The sequence below is a fragment of the Pseudorasbora parva genome, chromosome 15, assembly GCF_024679245.1.
Source record: "Pseudorasbora parva isolate DD20220531a chromosome 15, ASM2467924v1, whole genome shotgun sequence".
NCBI classification, from domain to species: domain Eukaryota; kingdom Metazoa; phylum Chordata; class Actinopteri; order Cypriniformes; family Gobionidae; genus Pseudorasbora; species Pseudorasbora parva.
In genome coordinates, this window is record NC_090186.1 from 25090747 (window position 1) to 25107649 (window position 16903).

Consider the following 16903-nt stretch of genomic DNA (forward strand, 5'->3'; position numbering starts at 1 on the left):
TATGCACAATGTATGGTTAGTGACCGAGACCCGGTGTTTCCTCCTCCCGTTTCCCACTAATGGCAAGGTGTTACTCGCTGCTCATCTGGCAGTTTGAGTGAAGAAACCAACACCACACACAAACATTATAACTCAAAACTATTTATTTCCAAGACATTAGTCACCTAATTGCAGAGTAAAGTTCATAACTACACAGGCCAAAGAAAAGAATAGAAAAATAGACACTTTCCACAACTCCACAAAAGAATGCTTTTTTTGTATGTGTGTGTGTGTGTATATATATATATACACACACAAATATATGTACACACACACTCTCAAATAGATATCGCATGTTTTATATATATTTATAAAAAACTTTACATTTTACATACAACAAAACACCATATTTCTGAGGCCTGTGATCAAAGGTACCAAAAATCTTGAAAAATATTTTTTTAAGGAAAAAAAAAAACAGACAAAAACATTATGCACACTAAGCGTTGGCTACAGTATTACAAAGAGACGGTTTAACAGAGGTTTGTAGAAAGGGCTTGCATAAGACAAAAGGGGTGTGGAGGAAGCCCAGCCTCAGGCAGGGAAGGCACTAAATCGTCTCCATAAGAGAGATAGCACAAGAGAGAACCTGGAGATCTTGACTCGTAAGTCTTCAAACACGACTTCCCTTGCCCCTCGCACATCCAAAACGCAAACCTTCGGTTCAGTTCAGCCTTGCGGCACTTTGGAGATAAATAACGCAACGCCATGCAAATATACTAAAAGGATTAGGAATGAATGTTTAAGAAAAAATGACTCAGCTGTGAATCTAGAACTGAATAAACAGACGTTTCAGTCAAAAATAAATCAATAGAGCCAACAGAGGGCACTACTCCACAACGACTGTTCAATTTAGTGCAATGGGTACCTTCATCCGTTCTAGCTTTCATTCTTGGTTTAAGAGGATGTCAAGTATGCTGACCAAATTCATCCCTCCACAATGAACCCAAGTTTTAAACAATGACAATTTGACGTCAAACATCATGCTAGTTTGACTTCTACAAGACAGACTAAACAATGATTCAAGCTTCTCATCTGGGAGCTCAAATGCATTTCTAATTCATTCTCTAACAGTCTCTCAGGCAAGCAACCCACAAACCAGACTAAACCCAAATAACAATAAATAGCATTTGTGATAGAAATGTATTAATTATGAGGTCAGTGTGCATCTCAAACACCAAATAATACCTTCAACTGTGTGCATTGACTTCTGCAGCAATCAGAACCCACCCTCAAAATGATCTGATTGGTGTTTTAAAACATGAAATAAATGACTTCTTAGCAGTTAAAATGGCCTGAGTATAGCAGAGGCGAAGGTGATCCAAGGAGTTTTCCTAACCTCCCCCTTAAGATTAAGGCATGGCTGGGTCTATATGGGATTAAATCGCTGGAAACGGCATTGATGTCAAAAAATAATGTTCTCCCCTGGCAGGAAAACCTCTGAGTAGCAGCAGTAGGCCTAAATATCCATCTGTCGATTTTGGGTCATGGTTACACAGCGAGCGCGATTCACTAGAATGACATGACAGACCTTAGATCTCCTCTCGGCTGCCTCCAAGGGAAGTGCTGATGCCAATTACTCAATGGTAACAGTTACCTGAAAAATAGCAAACTGGAAATGCAGGAAATAAAAAAAGAAAACATGGGAAATGTCATACAGAGAGGTCTTTGCTCATCAGACCATAGATGACCCAATTCAAAATGGCATTGGTACAAAGGGATGGACCCACAGCTCAAAAACACTGAGTTACAAACTAGAAACACTGAGAATTTAAATGACTGCACTTTTGACGAGAGCATCAAAAGGAGAACATGCAAGTTTCCGGTAAAACAATACGCATGCCAGGTAGATCAAGTCGTTTTTGTCATGATGACATGAAGCCTGGGGGATCGGCAAGGTGAAATGAAGTTTCTGTGAAACAAATCTAGGGTAAATCATTTATTTATTCAGAATAAAATTGGCTAATAAATAGGTTTACTCTGCCTCTTCTTGCGGCAGAACGAGGTCAGGGAAGGTTGACTTAAGTAGGCTGTGACGCAACACATTTTGAGAGGACCATCAATAGCTTCCTGAAAGCTGAAACTAATGTATTATCAAGTTTGCTCATATGCCAAAGGAAAGGTTTAACCACGTGCATCAGGGACTGAAGATTTTCGCCGGTTTCGATAAGCCTGGCCTAAAGAGAACTGCGCCCTTGACATTAAGAGGAGACAAGCAGCCTCCTACCAATCTCAGTCCATTTCAGATGACTTCAACTCTCTGAGGAGATCACTTGTACCCCAGCCAGGGTCTATGCTGGACCTATTTTTGGATCTGACCCTCTGAGGTTTTGCGGGATGGCAAACTGGAGCACTCCCACTCAGGGTTCATGACTCTTTCAGGCTTGACTCAGAGGTGGGCTGCAGTAGGAGTCCTGAAGGACCCATTTGTTGCACTGCAACTGCATCAGCCGGCTAACATTTCTGAACAGCAACTAAGAGTAGATGAAGAATAAAACAAGCTTATTGCCATAACATCTGTGATAACTGTAGATTGAGATCGTTATCATGTAAGATGGCACAGTCCTTACTTTCTGAACAAAAGTAAAAAATGAGCCATTATATTGAATCTAATAAAACAGCAAGTGTAAGGAAAAGAGGAGAGGAACCCCACAGAAATAAATTTGATTTTCTGACTGTTGGTTCTGGTACCTCAATGATAAATGTTCAAGGTGAGGCTTAAGAGGTCTGAAGAATAAGATGAAAAGAAAGAGTATAAAGAAAGAAAATCGAATGGACTATAGTACATGTTTAAGAGAAGCTGGTCAGAGGTAGAAAGTCTCTCTGGCACAGAAGACCTTGTGTGATTTAAGATGGAAAACTGCGTTACTCAAGGTGAGGTCATAAGGCTGTAACTGCAGAAACAGCAGTACAAACCTTACATCAACTCTTAAGGCTATCTTTATAGGTCAAAGAACCTGGGGAGGGATCAGTAAAATCAATCAATAATAAATGTTCCTTCTATGGTCACAATCAAAGAGTGTGTAACTACCTTGAATCGCAAGCCAACGCTTCTGTCAGAAAACCTGGCAAATAAAATGCCTTTGAGATTCAACAAGCAACACAAACATCCTCCCCAACCCATCTTTGGTCTAACTGTGGGTTCTTAACAGTAAAAAAAGAAAAAAAATCTGATCGACCATCCAACCAAAAGTCAAGCCTTTTACTAGAGTATAAAATGTCTGAGCACTTTTATCTGACAAGAAATAAATTACATTCTCAGTATTTCTCAGGACGCTTGTGCTTTCAACCAACAAAACAGTTCTTGTGCTCCAATGAAAGCACTCAAAAAGTGAAGAATGTGGGATGGATACGACTGAGGATTGTTTAGATATTCAACAGAGGTCCCACCTGGTCTAATGCAACCAGAGATGCTTACATAATAATATTTGAGAGTATGTGAAATTACAGTACCATTACTTGTGGGGAAAGGCTATTATTGATTATCTTAAAGGGATAGTTCACTCAAAAATGTTGTTCCAAACCTGTACGACTTTCTTGCTTTCTCCAGAACAAAAAAGGTATTTTGAAGAATGTCTCCAGTAATTTGTGTTCTACAGGAAGACAGACAGACAGACATGTTTGGAACAACATGAGGTTGAGTAAATGGTGACAATTTACATTTTTGGGTGAACTAACCTGCATATTTATGTGTCAGTATGATATTCTGAGAACTATTCTAATTGTAAGGAGAAGAGAGCAAAATGAGGATTTAAAATGAAAAGGCTGCCTATTGCACAGTTTTTATAGAATACAGGTATTTCAGATGTTTAAAAAAAAACCTTAAATAAGTCACTTTTATAGATAGGGTGTGCAGCAGTGTGTGAGATATTGTTTCTTAAAGTGTTGACTAACCAATCAAAAGTAAAACACCTAAATCTTTGTGTCCATGACACTTTTCCAAGATTTCTCTTTTTTTTTTTTTTTTGCAAAGACTGTTCATGACATCATAATTGTTGGTCATCTGCTGACTAGCATAGAAAAGCTAATGAACTTCCACCCATGTCCCACCAAACAAGAGGACTGAGGATCCGGCGTGAGGTTGGTTTGATTGAGATTCCTGAACATTTCTGGAGGACGAGGCTGATAATGATCAACCCACATTTGCCATCTCTCAGGAATCTCAGCAAAGGCAGCCTTGGAAAGAGAATCTGAATGTAAAAGAGGGTGCCAAATTTTAGTTTCAGAAGACAGATAGTTTTTAAAGTTAAATACACTGGAATGAATCTGCAGATCTGCGTTGTGAAACACAGTAAAACAAAGCCCCGTTCACATTTAATGGTACATCTGTGCCATTGTTATGCCTGATAAGTTGCCTCATAGGAGACAGGGGATTTCATTTGTTTTCCCTTTTATGTTCCATCTCGGCTCTTAAATTGCACAGGCTAATGTAAAAGCCGGCAAATGCAGCGGATTATACAAGCTATTACTGCCACTCTGCCCTCAAAAGAAGGAGCCGTTTTTCAAGGACTAGACAAAGTAATGTGTTTGCAGCTTATTGCCTTCATATTTTTTAAGTTTACTCCTAAAGAACAACATCTGTGCATCTAGATAAATATATAGTTTCTCCAGTCATCCTAGTATGTTCAGGGAAATTAAAATAAAAGAAAAATACAGTGATGCATGTACATTACATTAATATGTAGCATGTGTGGAAAATATGAGAACCAGAATATCCAGGGTGCCAATGGGAACTTTCACTTTCATTCTCTTTTCAGGGTGCCCACAACCAAACCAAGCTCTTCGCGCTCTATACTAGGTTTCAAACCCATCTGGAGCAGATAAAGTGACATCTCCCTTTAGCATCTCCCATCAGAAAACCAGCCACTCACGTAGCTTATGGGCGTTTATCACTTCAAGTTACTGTCGGCCCTCGAAAGATTACAAAGTGCAGGACTGCTGGTGCCTCACCTGTTTGCTTATACTTAGCATTTAAATCAGTCCTCAGTCTCTTTTTAATCAGGGGTCAGAGAGCAGACTTCCTGTAGGGGTAGTCGGGTTTGTTGGGTGACCTGCGGTCTCGGGCCCCCAACCCTCCCTCGTCCCCAGTCCCTACATTTGCCCCTAAGCCCAGCCCAATTCCCTCTGGAGCAGGCCGGCGGCCTGTGGGCCATTCCTCATACTGTTCTGTGGAGGGGCCGAGCCCACAGGTGAGGTCAGTCTCATTTATGGGCCGTGACCTCTGCACGGCTTGCGTAACACTCCCTTGCGAGACGATCGCCAAGTCTAGTCTCTGTGGAGGCTGTTCCAGCACATCCAGGCGGAGGGATTCTGAAGCCTCTGAGTAGGATGGAGGCGGCTGCGCCCCTCCTCCTGCCTGACGGCTATGGATGTAGAGGTCTGGTCCACAGTAGGGAGGCACGTGACGGCCTGGGAACTCATAGAGATCTGGAAAGTCAGGCGGCGGACCCTCCGGCTTGGGTTCGGCTGCATGCCGTTTGCGGGAGGAGTGCGGGTGACGGCTAGAGTAGCTGTGGGACATGGGAGGAGCTGTAGAAAGGTGAGGGTGGGCGTTGTGACTCTCCACCTCCATAGAGACTTCTGGAAGTCGCCGTTCCTTCAGGCTCATTGCCGAAACGCCCATGGCGATGTCTGGCATGAACTCATTGATGACCGGCTCCATGTTCTGCTAGAATAAGATAAAATACAACTGTTATCTCTAGGGAAGCATGATATACCAGTACCATATTGGTTATAATTCATTAATATTTAATAATAATAAGAATAGCATTTGATTTGATTTAATTGGTATCAGTCAATATTGAATATATATATATATATATATATATATATATATATATATATATATATATATATATATATATATATATATATATATATATATATATATATATATATATATATATATACACATACACACACACACACACACATATACACACACATACATATATAAACATACACACAGTGAACAAAAGTATATTTCAAAAATAAATATATAAAAATAATATACTGGTATTAATCACCATTTGCTTGTCAGGATGAAGACTCCTTCCCCCCTGTGCATTAGTACAGTCTGGGGGCAAGGGCTTGGCTCCTGGTGGGTAGACTGGGCTGCCCATTTTAGAAGAGGGCTGCCTATGAAGGAGTGCATGATTGCAGGGGTAGGAGAAAGATCTGGAGGGAGGTTGGCTGGGGACTCGTGGTCTCCAACCTGCTTTAAACTGCTGCTGGCTATGGCCCGGGGTGGTCGGTGGATGGTAGGGTGGAGGAGGTGGGGGCAGAGGTGGGTGGAAGCCCACTAAAGCCTCCAGGTCACTGAACATGCTCTCCACAGCTGGTGTACTGTTGACCCGGCAGCGACCGGACTGGCGCAAGGACAGGACGGGACTCTCGTCTCCAAAACGCTCCTCAGGAAAGAATTTGTGCGGATTCTAAAACACAGCACACATCAATGTAAGGGCATGTTTGGGCTAGACAAGCTTCAAAACTGAGATTTAATAGGCTGTCTGGTATGCTGAAGTAGTTTTAACTCCAAATTTCCCAGCGTAGGTTCACTGGTCACTTAATGGTGAGAATAACAAGACATCACAGCAGTTCAAGGGCTCAGAGACTCAAGAGCAAAATAACTGGAGAAACATGCTAGTCAAAGTAACATGGAGTGATGCAGAACACACCAAGGCCTGAAAAATACTCTACGCAAGTACGTGAATACAGTATTCTTTAAAAAATGTTTACTTTACGCAGGGATGCATTTTGGATGAATTTGAGATTGATATGTGAAAGATCAAGTGACACTGAAGACTGGAGTAATGGCTGCTGTAAAATAAGCTTTACCATTCAGATTACATTTTAAAATATATATATATATAAAAGTATTTTATATAATAAAAAGTATTGATATTTCAAAATATTAGTATTGTGACATTTATGTAGATGTTTGCAATGTAGTACAGAAGACTGTAGAACTAAATTCTCTTTAAAAAAATGTGTTTTACTTGAACAAAATTAGTGTAAGTGCCTGCAATCCCTAGAAAACAAAATTGTATTCATCAGAGCCTGGGGTACAACTAACTGACATACTGACAGAGCGAGATTCACAGTAGCCATAGCAACTTGTCAGCCTCCACGCAAACAGGATGTGCTGGGTTACCTGTAGGAGTTCTGCAGCCCCATCAGGTAGGCCAAACTCTCGGAGCACACAGATCTGCAGCTCGTAGCTGACTGTGGCGCCCTCGCCACAGTTCAAAGCATACGCTCGCTGCACCTGATCTGTGTGACGCAGCTCCTGCAGCCGACGGATCATTTCCTTCACTACTGCCAGCCTGGGCACTGAAAGAGGGTGAGAAAAGGAAAACACATGACTTAAGCTAGAATAAATGTGTAAATACAGATGAATACGTGCATCAATTAATAATATTACATATCAGGTAATAAACAGAGATTTATACAAGATGGATGTATTATGATAACACAAGATTTTTGTTTTTTAAATTGGTGTTGAATTTTGTTTTATATAACACCCACAGCATCACAAAGCTTGCCAACATACAAAGCCAATGTTCCCACTCACTATATACAGTGGGTATGGAAAGTATTCAGACCCCCTTACATTTTTCACTCTGTTATAGTGAAGCTATTTGGTAAAATCATTTAAGTTCTGTTTTTCTAATTAATGTACAGAGCACCCCATACTGACAGAAAAACAGAATTGTCAACATTTTTGCAGATTAATTAAAAAAGAAAACCTGAAACATCACAAGGTCCTTAGTATTCAGACTCTTTGCTGTGATACATATTTAACTCAGCTGCTGTCCGTTTCTTCTGATCATCCTTGAGATGTTCTACACCTTCATTTGAGTCCAGCTGTGTTTGATTATACTGATTGGACTTGATTAGGAAAGCCACACACCTGTCTATATAAGACCTTACAGCTCACAGTGCATGTCAGAGCAAATGAGTCATGAGGTCAAAGGAACTGCCTGAAGAGCTCAGAGACAGAATTGTGGCAAGGCACAGATCTGGCCATGGTTACAAAAAAAAATTCTGCTGCACTTAAGGTTCCTAAGAGCACAGTGGCCTCCATAATCCTTAAATAGAAGACGTTTGGGATGACCAGAACCCTTCTTAGAGCTGGCCGTCCGGCCAAACTGAGCTATTGGGTGAGAAGAGCCTTGGTTTGAAAGTAAAGAAGAACCCAAAGATCACTGTGGCTGAGCTCCAGAGATGCAGTCGGGAGATGGGAGAAAGTTGTAGAAAGTCAATCAGAACTGCAGCCCTCCACCAGTCAGGCTTTATGGCAGAGTGGCCCAAAGGATGCCTCTCCTCAGTGCAACACACATGAAAGCCTACATGGAGTTTGCTAAAAAAAAAAAACACCTGAAGGACTCCAAGACAGTGAGAAATAAGATTCTCTGGTCTAATGAGACCAAGATATAACTTTTTGACCTTAATTCTAAACGGTATGTCTGGAGAAAACCAGGCACTGCTCATCACCTGTCCAATACAGTCCCAACAGTGAAGCATGGTGGCAGCATCATGCTGTGGGGGTGTTTTTCAGCTGCAGGGACAGGACAACTGATTGCAATCGAGGGAAAGATGAATGCGGCCAAGTACAGGGATATCCTGGATGAAACCTTCTCCAGAGTGCTCAAGACCTCAGACTGGGCCGAAGGTTCACCTTCCAACAAGACACTGGCCCTAAGCACACAGCTAAAATAATGAAGGAGTGGCTTCAGAACAACTCTGTGACTGTTCTTGAATGGCCCAGCCAGAGCCCTGGCTTAAACCCAATTGAGTATCTCTGGAGAGACCTGAAAATGGCTGTCCACCAATGTTTACCATCCAACCTGACAGAACTGGAGAGGATCTGCGAGGAGGAATGGCAGAGGATCCCCAAATCCAGGTGTGGAAAACATGTTGCATCTTTCCCAAAAAGACTCATGGCTGTATTAGATCAAAAGGGTGCTTCTACTAAATACTAAGCAAATGGTCTGAATACTTAGGACCATGTGATATTTCAGTTTTTCTTTTTTAATAAATCTGCAAAAATGTCAACAATTCTGCGTTTCTCTGTCAATATTTGGGGTGCTGTGTGTATATTAACGAAAAAAACAAAGGTGTCATGAACTGGCTTTTTTTTATACTGTTGTCTGAGGTCAATGAATGACATTCATGTGGTTTTTTTAAATTCAAAAACATCATAACTAATAAGTAATAGGCTATTTTCTACACTGGTTTTGAGGCTGTCTTCTGAAGTGCTGGTTTTGATGGGCATGCCACAATGGAGACTTGGAAGTAAACGCCCATGGCTAGCATTGGATAAGATTTGCATATTTAATAAGCTTCAGGTCTCCTGTCAGTTCAGTTCACATGAGGGAGGGATTGTTTTGAAAGCGGCAACTGCAAAGATTCTTTCGACCACAGGGCTCGTAAACACAATTATTTATTTCTCATTCACCCGCGATTGATTGAAATAGTATTACAGAGCCTGCACAATCGGTCAATATAAGCGCAAACCACGCGCACACAGACACACGTGCGCAACCAGATCAAGAAAGAATTTCTTCCGACGTCATACGTTTTGTTAGCCCACCTGGAAAACACACAGCCCTACTACATATAAAAAAGACGTTTTACTCACTTAAGTTTGTTGCACCATTCCTGTCGGATCCAATATAGAAGGCACAACATTATGTCTGCAAATCCAGCACTTGAGGCTTGTTTACAAATGATTCCGCAGTGAAATTAAGTACAAACGATCCCCCCCACGTAAGCTGGAACGTGTAAAGTATCATACATTCCTAATATTATGATCTGAAGGAAGCTTATGCAGCGACTGTGTTCTTCCACAATATCTTGCTATCTTCTTCCACATTGTTATTGCTGCTGACTAGTGATCCGAAGAGCTCCATGAGTCGGTGGGCGGGGCTACTGAATTACATGCGCTGTAGAGGTGTGTTTTGTCACGTGATGACGTAAGGATGAATAAACACGATCGTTTTCTAGGCCTGGTGTCTATAAAAGCTTTTCTTTGACTAAAAAGTACGTTTTCAGCTCTGAAACTTACAGAATAATCTTATATTACCATGACCTTTTATAGATCAAAAGCTCAAGGGAAAGTTGATTTCTCATATCATCTCCCCTTTAAAGGATTTTAGCAAATGGCTACAATAAAACAGAAAAATGTAAGGGGGTCTGAATACTTTCCGTACTCAATGTATATATAAAGATATTTAAAAACACTGAATTGCTTCTTGAAAAGAAATCGTAAAATTAACTTGAGAAAACAATGTCTCATGGTTTGATTTATGGGAGTCACAACCACATCTAGATAATGACAATATATTTGGCCTCTGTGAAATATCTCTAAAATTATTCGGTTGTGGTGTTTGTGGATTGATCAAGTACAAGTAAGTATTATACACAGATATACAGTGCACATAATGATGGGACTGAAATTGTAGATTGGCTAGAACAATGCATTATTACAAAGAATGAATGAGCGCTTAACCCACCTGGTATCTCATTAGCAACAACAGACGGCGGAGCTGTCTGGCTGCCAGCCATTTGCTGGTGGTTGATCATGTGACAGCACTGAGGGACGGCATTGTTCACCATGTAGAGCGTGTCGGGTACATTGGACATACGAACCATGCGCAGCCTAACCAGATCTGTCTGTTCAACCATCATCTCCTCCAGAACCGCCTGGAGGAACACACACACCAGGTTTGATGCAAGTCATGTAATAAAATGGGTCCTGTAATGGGTCCTAATAACTGCACTAAAATTATTCTATAAACCAAGTGCCTTTTCAAAATGAATTGATTCAAAGTACAATTACAATGTATAAGACTTTTATTTTCTTAATTTGCATGTGGAGAGAAAAGTGTGTTTGATATTTTCTTTACAAATTCAATTCTGTAAATTAAAGACAATTATTTGTACATTTTCTCTCGTATTAAAATAATATTTAAGAACATAAGATGCATTAAGTTCAATGTTGATTAACAATTATTGAAGAAAAGTGTAGTTTAATTTAATTTCTTCACTTTTTTTACATAACTTTTTTCCCGTATTCAATAGTTTGTGGTAATGTAATGCTTAAATATTCAGCTTTATGCGAGGTGAGGAAGAATATCCTACCTTGGCCTCCTCCACATAAGGAGAGAAGAGCCGTGGGCGGACATAGATGCCAGAACTCTTCTGCCGGAGCCAGGCGTTGGCTTTACCTCCCTCTGCTGTGGGCAGCATGTCAGAGGGAGGGGTGCTGATCAGACCCCTCTTCATCTGTTAAAGGCAGAGGAAAAGTCTTTACTGATACTTGACGAAAGCGGTCAAGAAGAGCGATTGGAATTTGCTGGAGCAATGGAGTATTTTGTTTCCTTCAACACTGAATAGTACTGAGAGTCAGAATATATACTCATTCATTCATCAATTTTGACATTTTTATCATTTTTCTTCAGCATGTGCTGTACAGAATTGCAATAATAAGCGGTTTCTCATTTGGCTTATAGTGGCATGACAAATATCTTATGGAGGACGATGGGTGGTTTCCCCATCATCATGATCTATATAAAACATGTTTTAAAAGGACACAAACAAACTATCATTCAAAGGTTTAGGGTCTGTCATTTTTTCCCTTTTTATGGTTTTGAAAAAAGCCTCGTGCTCACCAAGACTGTTCAATTGATAAAACACAGTAATACTTTGTAAAACTGTAATATTGCGAAACATTGTTATAAAATATTCATTTGTAAAGATCATGTAAAAATATCATTTATTCCTTTGACGGCAAAGCTGAATTGTTAGAATCAATTACTCCAGTTTTCAGCGTGACATGATCCTTCAGAAATCCTTCTAATATGCTGATTTGATGCTCAAGAAACATTTCATCATGTTATCAGTGTTGAAAACAATTGTGCTGCTTAATATTTTTTTGTGGAAACAGTGATGCATTCGTTTCAAGATTCTTTCTCTGTGGCTCAATGGAAAAAAGTGGCATCTATCACTGCAGAGTAATTTCATTATAACAATTTCTACAGTAATTATATTTATGGTAGTGATGGAAGTAGAATAACTGCAACCAAAAGGGAAAAAAGTGGAGATAAGGTTAAAAAATCATGAAGCTTGCAGTGTCAGAATTCTAGTCTGTCAGTCAGTGCAAATTTTGATGAAGAGAAGCTGCATGGAGCTAAAAAGCAATTTCGTATGTGTAAAATCTAGTGTGACTGCCCCTTAACGCCCCTGTTAAAGCTCTACAAACCAAAGATATAAACAGAAGACACAAACACACTTACAGTGTCAGAGAAGACCTCACTGTTGGTGGGTAATATGTGCTCAGTGCGGACGAAAGGCAGCAGCGGAGAGAGAATCTCTTTAAGCTCTTCCAGGTCCAGATCCCTTCTTTTCACACCACGTTTATTCACACTATGTGCAGTACCACTTAACAGGTTAGGCTCTGGGGAACACACAGACACACAGTTTCATACACAGTCACACATTTTTAAGAGGAAAAGGTGGCTCAACTTTTCTAGCCCACAATATAGATTAGACAAAGATGGGCGGGAGGGTGTGTGCTTCTAGAGGATTAGTTGTATCACTATGCAGCTCTACTGACGGCTGCCGTGCCCTTGAGCGAGGAATTTAAGCTCCTCTGTTATAGAGATGCTGCACTGCAATGGACCCTGTATCATGTATGAAGATTCTTAATGACAAAATTAAGGTGTATCATTGCATTGCTGTTTCCATTTAGAATCTATTCTGGGGAAAAAACCAATCAAAGATCGTGTTGTTGTTTTTTGGTTTGGCACCAGCTATAAACATTTAAGACAGTGTTAGTCTTGGTATATTTGACTCTTTTGGGTACACAGAGAAATAGTAGACCTAGGTCTGGAGCTGCCAGCCATATGCTACACTTCTGTATTGCAGAGCACTTGGCCTGATTTCTCAGTGCTGAGCCAGTCAGAGTCATTACTAGACATTAGGAGGATTGGGGAATAAATCATTGAACTGGCACTGTTAAGACCACCATCTATGGCAAGAGGTGAAAACAGGGACAACTTCAGCAACACAGAGGAAAGTTCAGGCCAGAAAAAAAGTGTGCGCATGTATGGTATAGATGCAGGTTAAAGGAATAGTAAGGATTTAAACATTCATTTCATTCCAAACCTGTATGGACTTTCATCCTGTCTTTCATTCATGGAACACAAAAGTGGAACGCTGTTATTTTTTTTCTTTTATACAAAGATGGGGATGATAGACAAGCTCTGGGAAACGGCATAAAAGTAAGCAATAACTTCAAATTGGAATATAGCTCTCTCTCTCTCTATATATATTCCAATTTGAAGTATAAGTATAAGTATGTATATATATATATATATATATATATATATATATATATATATATATATATATATATATATATATATATATATATATATATATATATATATATATATATATATTTTTTTTTATTATTTTAATCAGGCTCTTTCAATTGTAAGGCTCTTTTAATTGTAATCAGGCTCTTTCAATTAAAATTCTCTTTCAATTGTCCCTTCATGAAACCCACTTGTCCCGGACAAGCGGGCAGGCGTTAATGTCGAGCCCTTCTATATATATATATATATATAGAAGGGCTCGACATTAACGCCTGCCCGCTTGTCCGGGCAGTACAATTAAAAGAGCCTTACAATTGAAAGAGCCTGATTAAAATAAAAAATAACTAGCGAATCACCAAAATGCAAGAATGATTGTGCATTAATTTAGTGTAAGTGGGGATCGATAGAGGATGATAATATATAATGAACTGACAATAACAAGGTCGCGCTGTTAACGGTCGTACAGCCCAATGAGAAATTACAACACTAGAGCGTTTAAGCTGTTTCCTGAATACCATCACAACTGAAAATGACACTGATTTCATATGACAGCTCCATAAACAATTAACATTCACTAACATTCACTGAACGTCACTTACATTTTAGATGCAATATTGAGTGTTTTGTTCTATTTTAGCAGCGAAAATCGTTTATCTGCAGAACCGTGACGCGTCCCACTGCAACAAGTGTGCTACTGAACGATTCAGCGTTTGAATGAATCGTTTGAATGAATGACTCAGTGACTCGCTCATTAAGACGGCCACCTGCTGCCACCTACTGGAGATTTAGTTTCATGTTTAAACATCTCTTTCCAACATTTCTTTTTTGTCTATTCAAAACTACAAATCTCTAAACATTATTTAACACAATTGTTATTTTTCAGTGTAAATTATTTAATTTGATTGGTAACAGCCCTTATAGTTTCTTATTTTAATTTAATGTATTTATCAAATTTAACAATGTAAAATTAAACCTGAAGCATAGCCTATATTTAATAAGATTAGGGGGAAATGCCCTTTATAAAAGATACAAATATCACAAATTTGAAATGATAAAAAAATATATATTTTATCATTTCAAATTTGTTATATTTTTATCTTTTATAAAGGGCATTTCACTAGCCTGACGTGGTCATACTAAATTCTAGTCAGAATATGAGTCTGAAACTGCTCCATTTGGTTGTGATTATGGGGCGTTTCAACCGAACCAGGAAAGACCTCAATTGGATAGACCTACAACCAATCAGAGCAACGAAGTGACGCATTGTCAAATGTCAACAGACAGAGCTCAACTGCAATGTGTTGCCAAGTCCGTGTTTTTTCCCAGCGGGTTGTTTTCTATGTCCGCTGGTTGAAGCGTCTATTATGTGATATATAGACCCATGAGTGCGAATTTTAGCAGGCAACCTTGCCAAAATAACACACCTTTTACCCCCGGAGAACCCCCCGAGAAGCTATTGTTTAGGGCTAGTAGTTGGCGGGTTTTGTTGTAAAAACTTGGCAACCCTGTCTGCACGCGCACTGAAATCAGGCTGGAATACACGATCTTTGCAAGTGTTGTAAAAAAATAAAATAATTTAATGATACACAGAGTACTTACCCAACATGACCATCATTTCTGAGAGAAATTGTGAAGGTGAATGCATATACAAACAAGCTCTCCGTTTAGGATTCGAAAAAATATAATTCTTTAATGATGTGCATGATTACGTTACTGTTTATCATCTGTCCGTCAACGTCTAAAGCCCGTCCTGATGATTTCATTGGTCCGAACAGTTTCTGTTCGGGGATAATTACTCCTCTATGGAGCAAGGCCAGACCAAACTGCCGACCTAAAAATGTTGTGGGCGGGGCTAAGTTTGGTTGGCATCCAGGCTAGAATTTCCCCTTAATCTTATTTACACTAGGGGGAATCATTTCCCCCTAGTGTCATATAACAAATATGCAGATTTAAATATGTCAAAGCTGATTGAACATTGTTAAGAATATTGCTTCAGAATAAATTATATTTACAACACACACAAAAAATTGTAATAAAAATCGTAATAAAACTTTTTTTCAGACAAGCAAATTTTTTACTCTGGCAAGTGAATGAACGATTTACTTGTCCGAAGGACAAGCACATGACCATGCTTAATGTCAAGCCCTGTATATGTATATATCTGTGTATGTGCGCTAGAATTCCTTTACAGATCAGTATTGAAGGTGTGCAACGAGCGAATAGGTGTCTAATTCCGGGGTGAAAGTGTCAACAAGTGATCTACGGACACGTGCATCTGATTAACTGACAATGTATGGAAATTTACCATAACTGTATATTTTCTCTTTTCAATCAGAATTGTTCAACTTGCAGTAATGATGTGGCTGGAACTTGAAAACAGTATAACTGTTGGTATGAAATGGTATGTATTTAAAAGCTGGTAGAGAGGGATCATGGCCTAAGAACTCCTTATGAGACTTGAAGCTGGCTTCTGCTGATGAAACTGCAAACTACTCTTCAGTAAATTGTTCTTTAATTAATTGCACTCCTGACTCTTGGTCTTCATGCTTCACAACTGGTCTTGGGTCCTAAAATGTTATCCCCTAACACTATGAACACACGGAATGAGCTATGTAATAATTTTTGTAATTAAATATATATTAGCATTCAAAAGTTTGGGGACAGATTTTTTTTTAAAAGAATGAAATACTATTCAGCAAGATCAAATGCAATTGATCAAAAGTGAAAGTAAAGACATTTACAATTTTTCAAAACATTAGATCTTCTCTAACAGTATAAATGTCTTTAGTCACTTTTTCAAATAAATGCTGTTCTTTTTAACTGTATCATGGTCGTGGTTTCTACAAACATATTACATTTTGAAAATAGATATTAATAAATGTTTCTTGAGCACCAAATCATCATATTAGAATGATTTCTGAAGCATCATGTGAGACTGAAGCCTGGAGTTTGATGCTGAAAAATCAGCTTTTAACATCACTGGAATAAATTACGCATAAATTATTTTATTTTTAATTTACTTTTTTTTGATCAATTAAATACAGCCTTGGTGAGGATAAGATAAAAATCTTCCTGTCCCCAAACTTTTGAACAGTATTGCATAAATACTTTTGTGTTTTACGAAAAAGAAAAAAAGAAAACAACATACAAGGTTTAATAAGAAGGTGATAAAACAATTGACACATTATTAATTTTTACATAAACTATTCCTTAAATGTGTATGTAGTGACATATCAATGTTTGTGTGTGATACCTCGATCAGCCATCCTCTTGATGAGCTGGTGTTCACCCCACTTCACAACATACTTGAGGATGTCCTGTTCACTGGCCTGTGAAGAACAGTACAGGTTTGTTACTGAATTTAGCTAGCACTACAAGGCTGAAGGAAACCGGTATATGCAAACTTAAAGATGGTACATTTAATACAACAGAACAATCTCAAAACGAAAAACAGGATTGTATGTATGCATATATATATATATATA

General features: G+C 39.0%; 1 protein-coding gene across 2 annotated transcripts in view; it reads right to left on the reverse strand.

Moving 5' to 3' along the window:
* Positions 1-3903: 3903 nt before the first annotated feature.
* Positions 3904-16903, reverse strand: part of btbd7 (BTB (POZ) domain containing 7) — a 102438-nt gene continuing 89438 nt past the window's right edge. The window contains exons 5-11 of one of the 2 annotated variants that reach the window (XM_067417445.1): positions 16672-16747; positions 12336-12496; positions 11182-11325; positions 10554-10743; positions 7190-7368; positions 6063-6470; positions 3904-5701 (exon numbers count right to left, since the gene is read on the reverse strand). In XM_067417445.1, coding sequence (XP_067273546.1) covers positions 5042-5701; positions 6063-6470; positions 7190-7368; positions 10554-10743; positions 11182-11325; positions 12336-12496; positions 16672-16747 — 1818 coding nt within the window. In that variant the 3' untranslated portion in view covers positions 3904-5041. Of the gene's footprint in view, positions 5705-6062; positions 6471-7189; positions 7369-10553; positions 10744-11181; positions 11326-12335; positions 12497-16671; positions 16748-16903 lie in introns of both variants that reach the window. The other variant, XM_067417444.1, reaches the window with a different exon arrangement.